This window comes from Olea europaea, chromosome 17 (assembly GCF_002742605.1).
Source record: "Olea europaea var. sylvestris chromosome 17, O_europaea_v1, whole genome shotgun sequence".
In the NCBI taxonomy this organism is placed as follows: domain Eukaryota; kingdom Viridiplantae; phylum Streptophyta; class Magnoliopsida; order Lamiales; family Oleaceae; genus Olea; species Olea europaea.
Genome location: NC_036253.1, coordinates 6,193,776 through 6,204,431, shown reverse-complemented (window position 1 = coordinate 6,204,431; position 10,656 = coordinate 6,193,776). Strand labels below are relative to the sequence as shown.

General features: G+C 36.2%; 1 protein-coding gene across 1 annotated transcript; it reads right to left on the bottom strand.

Moving 5' to 3' along the window:
- Nucleotides 1-1,111: 1,111 nt before the first annotated feature.
- LOC111365568 lies at nucleotides 1,112-1,921 on the bottom strand. Its single transcript, XM_022986125.1, has 2 exons — nucleotides 1,831-1,921; nucleotides 1,112-1,752 (listed from the first exon to the last, which is right to left on the bottom strand). Exons 1-2 carry the CDS (start codon nucleotides 1,919-1,921, stop codon nucleotides 1,112-1,114), a joined length of 732 nt encoding a protein of 243 aa, XP_022841893.1.
- Between the last annotated feature and the right edge of the window lie 8,735 nt (nucleotides 1,922-10,656).

The following is a 10,656-nucleotide window of genomic DNA, read 5'->3' as shown; positions in this document are numbered from 1 at the left end:
CCATAATTACTGGTGCTGTTGTGAGCTTCTCCTTTAAAGTGTTGAATGCCGTGAGACATTCCTCATTAAACTCAAAGATTATGTCCTTCATTAGCAGATTGCATAGCGGCTTAGTGATTTTCGAGAAATCTTTTATAAATCTCTGTAGAGCCCCGTATGCCCCAAGACGCTGCGAACCCCATTAACTACTGTAGGCGGTGGTAACTTCTTAATAACTTAAATTTTTGCCTTGTCTACTTCAATTCCTTTTTCTGAGATCTAATGCCCGAGTACAATGCCTTCCTGTACCATAAAGTGACATTTCTCCCAATTTAAAACCAGGTTAGTCTCCATGCATCTCTGTAAGACCAAATTTAGGTGTTCTAGACATTCATCGAATGAAGATCCAAACACTGAGAAGTCGTCCATGAAAATCTCGATAAACCTTTCAATCTTATCGGAGAATATTGCTATCATACACCTCTGAAATGTGGCTGGAGCATTGCAAAGACCAAAAGGCATCCTACGATATGCAAAAGTACCGTAGGGGCAAGTGAAAGTGGTCTTCTCTTGATCATCCGGTGCGACAGGTATCTGATTGTAGCCCGAGTATCCATCAAGGAAGTAGTAGTGTGAATATCGAGCCAACCTCTCCAACATCTGATCAATGAATGGGAGTGGGAAGTGATCCTTTCGTGTAGCTGCATTTAGTTTGCAATAATCGATGCAAACTTTCCATCCCGTCACTGTTCTGGTGGGAATTAATTCATTCTTCTCATTTTTCACTACTATGATTCCCCCTTTTTTCGGCACCACTTGAACTGGACTGATCCATGCACTGTCTGAAATTGGGTAGATAATCCTGCATCCAGTAATTTCAATATCTCTGCCCTGACTACTTCCTTCATATTCGAATTCAATCTTCTCTGACTCTCTATACTTGGCTTGCAATTTTCTTCCATTAGAACTTTATACATCCACAAAGAAGGGTTGATCCCTTTAATGTCAGCTATTGTCCACCTAATCGCCGTCTTATTCTCTTTGAGTACCTGAGCAATTTTTCTTCTTGCACATCACTGACTGTGTTCGAAATGATTACTGGACGTGTAACTGACTCCCCCAAATATGCATATCAAAGATGTGGCGGTAGTTGCTTGAGTTTTAAAATTGACGGCTGTTGAATGGAGGGCAGTGGCTTTACATTTCCCATCCCCAGTTCCTCGAAGTGCCTCTTTCGGGTGTATGGCGGGTTGGTCTCCAAAAACCTTGCACATGTTTCAACTTCAAGAGAATCAGACTGGACTGATTGGGATTGTGCAATGCATGCCTCATAGGCATCAGATGGGCTGTGAAGTAAGAACGTTTCTTGTACTGCCTTGTTAATGATGTCAACCTGGTAATAGCTATATGATTTTGCTGGCAATTTCATGGCCTTGAAAACATTAAACGATATCTGCTCCTCTCCCAATCTTAAGATCAACTGCCCCCTTTGGACATCAATTACCGCTCTCCCTGTTACCAAAAATGGTCTGCCAAGTATCAATGGGACGTCCTTGTCTTCTTCCATGTCCAAGATGAGAAAATGCGCTGGGAATATGAACTTCTTGATAAGCACATCTTCAATTATTCCTCTAGGATGTATTAGTGACCTGTCAGCCAGCTGAAGTGTCACAGTAGTCGCTTTAGCGTCTTCTAAGCTGAGTTTTCTAAAAACAGACAGAGGCATTAAATTAATACTTGCACCAAGGTCACATAATGCTTTATCGAAAAAAACTTCACCAATAGTGCAGAGAACAGTAAAACTCCCTGGATCTTTCAATTTTAGTGGGAGCTTTCTCTGGATTCTGGCACTGTATTCCTCTGTAAGCATCACTGTCTCATTGTCCTCCAGCTTGTGTTTGTTTGATATAATATCTTTGAGAAACTTCGCATTGCCGGGCATTTGGAATAGTGCATCGGCTAGTGGGATGTTGATATGGAGCTTTTTGAAGACTTCTAGGAATTTTTTGTACTGTTGCTCCAATTTTTGCTTCTTCAACCGCTGTGGAAAGGGAATTGGAGGCTCGTATGGGTTGACTGTGACTTTGGTCTTATCCCGTGACTTTTCTGAATTTTCTTTTAGAGTTGATTCCTTTGGTTGTTCATCCTGTACAACAGTCTCTTCTTTAGTAGGAGAAGATGCCTCTACAATCACACCCGATCTCTTGACATGGATTTCAGGCAGTTGTACTCCACTTCGAGTTGTAATGGCCTTGGCTTGCTCTTTGGGATTGATTTTTATGTTACTCGGCAAGTTACTCGACGTTCTGCCAGTAAATGCGATGGCTAACTGCCCCACCTGAGTTTCTTAATTTTTTATGGCTGCATTTTGATTTTGAAATGTAGCTTCAGCTTTCTCCATGAATTTTCCTATCATATCTTCCAACTGAGGCCTCTTCTGTTATTGTTGAAATTGTCTCTGTGGCCTATTTTGATTCTGGTTGCTCCAAGAGAAGTTGAGATGCTTCTTCCAACTGGGATTGAAAGTTTCTTCATATTGATTGTGTTGTTGGCATTGTCCTCACTGTGCATAGTCTGCTTGCTCAATTTCTTGCATGAGTATTGGGCATTCCGATGTTTTATGCTCAGCTCCACATTCCTCACAATTGCTCTTCTTCGCTTGTGTTGCTTGTGATATGTTTTCCACCTTGTGATACAGAGAGTCGATTTTTGTAGATATTGCTGAATAAGTATCCACCTCGTAGACGTCCGAAGTTTTTCTTGGAACCGCCCTCTCAGAAATCCACATAGCTGATGTGGTAGCCATTCTTTCAAATAATTCCAATGACCATCAACTGTTCGTGTGGATATTGAGCCATCTGATGTTGAATCCACCATGCTCCTGTGGTATAGAAGTAACCCTATGTAGAAGAATCGGATTTGGGTCTCTTTGTCAAACCCGTGTTGAGGGCACTTCCGGTGCATGTTCTTGAATTTGTTCCAAGCTTCGTCAAATAATTCGATTTCTCCTTGACTGAATACTGATATGTCATATCTCAGCTTCGCTATTTTGGCTGGTGAGAAAAACTTTGTGCAGAATTTGTGTGCCAATTCGTTCCATGTAGTAATACTTTCAACCGAAAGTGAATCCAACCATTCAAGTGCTTTGTCTCGTAGTGTGTGTGGAAACAACCTTAGCCTAATAGCGTTGTCTGAAATCTCTTGGTATCCAAAATGTTGACACATATCCAAAAATCGAGATATGTGTGTATGTAGATTCTCCTCGGCCTTGCCATAGAACTGATGTCCATTTTGAAATAGTTGTATCACACTTATCTTCAACTGAAAATTTGGTTGCCCAAATAATGGATACACTATGCTGGATTGATTTTGAATTACTTGAGGAGTCAAGAAATCTCCCAAAATCTCGTTTCCTTCGTCTATTGTCTCTCCTTCATTAGCTTGAATAATGGGATTGTTCAGTTCGTTAGCCATTTGTACTTGTGCTTCTCGGTGATCTCTTTGTAGTTGATGAAAGGTGCACTCTATTTCAGGATCTGTTGGAATCAATTCTCCTCCAATCGATCGTGGCATGCAAATCTGAAAGACAAACTAGTACGAGCACTGAGATTTAAACAATTTAAATAACTAAAACACAAATAAAGGATAATCACCTAAAATAGAAATAAAAAAAAAATTATACTAGCAAAATAAAAATTGAAGTTTGAATTAGTGCCCAAAAGAATAAAATTAAACTAAACATAATCCCCGGCAACGGCGCCAAAAACTTGTTCGTGAAATATTTTTTTATTTAAAATTACCGCAAGTGTACGATTCGTTAACAAGTAATAAAGTGGATTAAATGAGTCCGAATATCGTTCCACAGAGATTGATTAGTTCAGATTTTATCTATCGTAACCTTAGCCGAAACTAAATTACCAAAGTGAATGTAGATATAATTAAACCCTAATTTTGGAAAGAAACCCTAATTATGCGAAATTTATGATTAAATTAAAATTAGTATGCAAAACAATATTTTAACACTCTAGAATGAAATCAAATGTTGAGAACGCACGTTTTTGTAATTAATAGAAATTAAACACACTAGGATCACGATTTTCCATGCAATTATCACTTTAAACCCTAGTTTCACAATATGACAACACACTTCAATTGTTGACGAATCAATGTTCCTAAATCTATCCAATACTCTCTCTCGAGATGTATCAAACTTATTTCTATATACCACCGGCCTATATTTCTATGACATTTGCAAATATAAAAATACATGCAGTTTTATGAACATTTAAAGATTCACTTAGGGCATAGCGATATATTTCTATCTCCTATCGGACCCTACGATGATTTATATTATGTCGAATCTATTCCAATTCCCTCGAATGCGAGAATAAATCACCCAAACTCACACAATTACGGGACCTTAATTGCGGAAACAATAATTGCATATAAATTATTCAAAACAATAGAAATATGTCTTTATGTCAAATTGCAAAACTATAAAATTAAATATCTAACTACATGGTACATCGATCTCCTAGCACATGAGAATCTAGCCTAACATAGTTGAAATAACAAAATACATCAGATTTTGAATAAAAAAACATCACCGGGTTATGAAATCTTGAAGCTCTTTGTGTCAATCTTCGTTCTTACGCTCAAAATCCTCTCCAAGAAGTGTTTTTCTGCCTATAATTACGTTCTACTCTTTCTGGACGTCTTTTGGTATTTATATCCCGTGAAAATTAGGTTAGCAAAAGAGTTTCAATCGTACAAGGAAAGTAAAATTTTCGCGTCGGAAACCTATCATGCGACTGCATGGCTTTAATCCGTGCGGCCGCATGGTTATGCCATGCTATCTCCAGAATTCCCTGCACTCGTTTGTACGACCGCACGAGAGTTCTACCATGCGGCCGCATGGTAGACTCTGACTTTCATTTTCTCTAATTTGGTCCCTCTACTTGAATCTTTCACTTCTTCGCATTTTTTCTTCATTTTTTCCATTCCATCATCCCAAGATATCATCAATTGGCATTTGGCTCAATCAATTTCTTAATTTATTCATCGGGTCAACTTTTGGATAATTGCACCTTGGTCTCTGAACTTTCACCCTGCATCATTTTAGTCATTTTTTGCGTCTTTTCTCTTGAATTTCGCCATGTTCATCGGTGTTCCCTACAATTTACAAATGTAACGAAATTAAGTCACAATTTAATCATTTTGCTTGTAATTAAGTCATGTTTGTGACTTAAATAAGTGTGCAAAAACACACTTATCAGTATTGGCTATGGATTAGTTGCTAGACGGTCTGGAGATTAACAGTGATGGTTGAGGGTGTAAATAGAGGCTTTAACTATTGTCCTAATTTATTCCAAACATCTAATTTTCTTTGAGAGGTTATGATTTTCTCTTTGTCTCCTGTTCATCTTCTCCACTTGTCCCATTTGGCGTCAACCTCTGGTCTGACAATTTCTGGGTGTACTGAGTGACTCTTTGAAGTCTTTGTGATTCTGTATGAGAATAGTGATTCGTATTCTGGGTTGATGTCTTCTGGTTTATGGAAACAACTTCAATGAATCCATTTTGAGAATATGGGTTTTTAGATTCTCTATGATAGAGAAGGGTAGAATATAATCTAAGCGTATTCTATGAAATTTTGATGCCTTTGGTGATATGGTGTCTGTGGTGAAATTACTAAGAGGGTTTTTAAGTTTTGGGTCTACGAATTATGATTTTTGTACAATGCTTTGCCGGCATGTTAACTTTCAGCTTAAAAAAAAAATTAACTCTTATTATATCTCACGGTGAAGTGCCAACCTAGTGAATCTGATAATTTTATTTTTATAATTTATGACAGTCTAGGATATTCTACTCTTTATGTTCCATAAATACATTTTTACGAAGAAGCGCCAGATAGTTTAAATCTAAGGAAAAAAAAGTTATTCTCTTGACTGATCAAAATATGAAGAATGAAATGCAGAATTCAAGTAGCACTAAAACACACCATAAGTACTTTTAAGTAACTTGTCATGCTGATGCTGTAACTGGCAGAATTTTTCTGGACTTTTGAAAGCTCTAATGGTTGGTGAACCTGCTTTTGCTACACAAACAGGGTTTAAAAATAGAGAACACGTGTCAAACACTGATCGACCAGTTTGAGAAAAAAAGGGACTAAGTAGATGCTGACACGTAGCACCTATTTTCAAACCCTATCATTTTCATCTGTTTGAGTAGCTTTATCCTGGTGAACCATCTAATGTCTCAATAAATGATGCATAAATAGGTGAACGAGAAAAACTGTCCAGTCTTCTCAATTCTCAAGACGTTGATCTGTAGTAAAACTAAACTAAACTGACGATCAGCCATAGATCTAAATACGTTAAAATTAGCCAACATAAGATTTAATAATTACGATGAAACTAAACTTAAAGAAACTAAAACTAAATATAAAAATGTGTGAATGTATTTACAGATTCACAATAATGAAGTGTTAGCTTCTAATAACTCTTCAAAAGATTCTTGTGTTGAGTTTTGAACAAGCTTTTGTGGTTTTAGTGTTGGCCATCATTTTTTCAAAGTTTATTTTCAATCACACAATCATTCATAAATTAATTTTACATGTAAATTGAAAATTTTTCCTTCTTTGTTAAACACACATTCTCCTAAAAATCACTATTCAAAATACATTTTCTTACCAAAATGGAGCTCAAACAGGAATTTAATGTAATTGAAACATTTCCCTCCTAATCTTTCCACGTTTTTGGAACACCCTCAAACCTTCATTTTGGCACAAAATCCCCCTAAATCACTCAAGCGTTGCGAAAAATTTCCTTGACTTCCACGTCTATTAATTTGTCAGTTAAAAGGGATTTTGAAGGCCGATATTAATAAAAACATTAGGGTTATTTTTGTATCATCATCTACACATATTTACTTCAAACCTTGTATGCTTAGAAGATACTGTGTGTGAGGAACCAATTAAAAAAATCTATGTAGAAATCCCAATAATCCACCAAAAAATTCAAAGTCATCACACAATTTTCACATTTTTGTACATATATTTGATGTGGATATGCAAAATAACTTGATTTATGTTCTACAGTAAGCAAGAGTTTGCTGGTTAGGATAGAAAATTAGTGGCCTTTCTCTTCGTGTTTCTATTTTGTAATTTTGAGTTTTGAATTTATTTTGAGTTTTATGTTTTGAATGTCCATTTTGAAATTGTTGAAAATGCGTTCTCTTTGTCATTCTGAAAAACTGTTTTTCAAAACATAAAACTGAAAAATACGTTTACTTTGTAATTTTGAGAATAATTTCTTATAATATTTTATTCAAGAAATATGATTATTCAATAATTTTTAATAATTTAATATTAATATAGTATTAGATAACATATAAATTTTGAAGTTGGAGATTCTTAAAAAAATTTTTGACAGATATAAAAAGCACTACCTAAATTAAATTTGGCAACACAGTTCAATAAATACTATTAGAAATTTACGTGTCATGACAAAATAAACATACACTAAACAAAATATAAAGTACAAGCTGCATTTCATGTGATTCACCTATACTACTTTTTTTGACAATTGAATTCGAATAACAAACATGGGAAAAGTACAAAAGCTCAGTTTACTCGCAAAAAATAACCTCCCGATTACTTCATACAAAGAAAATATATACATATACCTAAGGACTACATACAGATTCACACAAGATGTAGCATTCTCTTGTGACACGATTGGCCAAAAGTCTAAGCACTTTCACATAAGAACACGTTATCAGGCCCAAACTACAAGGGGTCAGACAATGCAATCAGGAACGAATGAGCAGGCCAAAACCAATTCCCTCACCAAGGCACATTCCAAGGCCTATTCCTACACCAACCCTTACACCAGCATTGAACCATGTAAGTTGCCCATCTTCACCATGGTACATGTCTTCTGAGTAATAGCTGCATTTAGCTTTCCCATCTGTTTCATACGCATCCATGTCTGTATCTGTATGCTGCAGAAAAAACACGAGGAATATTAGTAACATGAGACAAGCAGGTGACATTAAATTATTTTCTCTGTTTGCAACTATATGCCCTTCATCATACTTTGAATGCATTGCTTTTGCAATCAACCAGAATACTTTACTGCAGTGTTATTTTTATAAAACAATACACAGTTTATAGAAAAACCTTAGCATAGTAATAAAATAAGGGTAATTGGCACAAAACGTCTATACCTTTCAAACTTATTGTGGAAAATGTCCATAACTTTCATTTTTTTGGCATTTTTGCCTTATTCCAACCTTTCATTGCGCTGAAGGTCATTTTCACTGTTTTGGAACGCAAAATGATAATTATACCCTCTTATTTAAAACAAAACAAAAAAAGAAGAAAAATTCAGAAGAAATTGCAACCCTACCCCTAAACTTTTAAAAAAGTGTAAATGAGTCCTCAATACTCCCTCAATCCATCACAACAAAGATTTTAGAACCACCAATTATAGACCACCAAAACTCCACGCTTCGGCCACCTTGGGCACGGGACTAACATACCATCTTGAAGCCCACACTTCTATCTTCGTAACGCATCCAAGATTCGGCCATAACTCCAATCAATTTGGTCGAAAATTTAAGCCAAAATAGGTTACCCATGAAAAAATAGTGGCAAAAATCTTCACTTCCGACGACACCCATGCCCTATACAAGCGCCACTTTGGCTGGACTAACATAGCACCTTAAAGCCCTCACTTCCCTTTTCGCAACACACCCAAGATCCGGCCATAACTCTAATCAATTTGCCTGAAAATTCATGCCAAAATAGGTTACTTACGCAACAAACAGTAGCTGGAATCTTCACTTCCGGCAACACCCATGCCCTACACAACCTCCCTATCGATTCTACACAATAAAACCTCCCTATCCATGGTCCTCAAACATCTTTTAATGCACACAATCAAACCCAGCAGGTTGAGCTTTGAACACAATCGCTATGCAGCTTTCAAGCGATTTTTTTTACGGCTGTAGTGGGACCCATGATCGCGAACCACCACCTGAGGTATCTACACCTCATGGCGCATCCAATGAGCATATGGGTCTTCCCCATTGTCGCCTGGACATGGTTATTCATTTAGAAATCGAGAAATGAAACCTAACCTGCGTGAAGGAGAATTTGTACCATTAGAATTAAATTAATGGAAGCCCATTCGGTGGTATGTGTAGAGGGGAGTGAGGGCTTTCCGGTGGTTTGGACGATGGTTGGCTAGAATTTTTTGGCTTGAAAGGTGGCCATGGAGAGGGGAAGAAGAGAAGAGAAAGTGTTTTTTTAATTATTTTCAATATTTTAAGTATTGGGGGCTCATTTGCACTTTTTGAAAAGTTTAGGGGTAGGATTGCAATTTGTTTTGAATTTTTCTCTTTTTTTTTGTTTTAAATAAGAGGGTATAATTGTCATTTTACGTTCCAAAACAGTGAAAAGGACCTTCAGCGCAACAAAAGGTTGAAATAAGGGTAAAAATATCAAAAAATGAAACGTAGGAACGTTTTCCACAATAGACTTGAAAGGTAGGAACGTTTTGTGCCAATTACCCTAAAATAATAAGCAAGAGTTTAATACAGTAACTTTTTAATTAAAAATTAAATAAATCAATGAAACATCAGCTTGCCAGCAAAAAGCAAACCATGAAATCAGATTTAGGATGTAAAGGGAGAAATTTAATGTTACTTTATAACTTCAAGGAATTAGAACTTCCATTATTGCTTCCCCACAACAAAGTCATCATACAACTATATCATAATTGATAATACAAAACATTTACAATAACAGTCATAATATGATACGTGTCAAAATTTTGAATGGTATGAGAATCTTGGCACAATATCTCAATTCGGTTCTCGCTTCCGCTTCGTCCACCACTGCTCGCGCGGGGGCTTCCTTCTAAGGTCTCTCAAATATATATATTGAGTTGAGTTTAGTGATGCTTAGGAACTTTTGTTAAGCCATTTTGCCTTCTAAAATTTGACTCAGGAGTGCCACATAAATGGTGATCATAACTAGCTTAAGAACATTGTCGACACATCCAGTAAGCCTACTCAAATCTGATATTCGGGTTAAGAAAGCAGATCAAAAATTTCAATTATGACACGCCAAGCATGTTCGTACTCAGTTACACTCTGTCTAAATTCAAATTAGCTGCATGAATTATTTTACACCAATTTGTTCAACTAAACCCTGAGTCTATGAACAGATCTAATGAAATCAAATCCTTAAAAACAATGTCAAATTATATTATTTTGGTCTCTCCTCCCTCCTAAAATTTTAACATGCACTATATTCTCCACCTAGCTTTGTCAATTAAAACTATGTAATCAATGTATTATGTTTTAGTTCTAGTAAAGAAACTTCTAAATCCAAACATCTTCTCTAAAATTTTAACATGCACTATATTCTCCACCTAGCTTCGTCAATTAAAACTATGTTATTAACAAGTAACAGGTAGGAAGAGACATTATCTAGAGCATGTGTCAAAAGTTCATTCACCACGAAATAACCTTGATACAAACATCTCCAAGACTACAACAACACTTACTTTGGACACCACATAATATGTTTTTTTTTTCTAATTGCTGAAAACAAAATGCAAATTTTGGTTTTTGTTTTTCCCCCCGTCTACTTTTCAATCAATATTT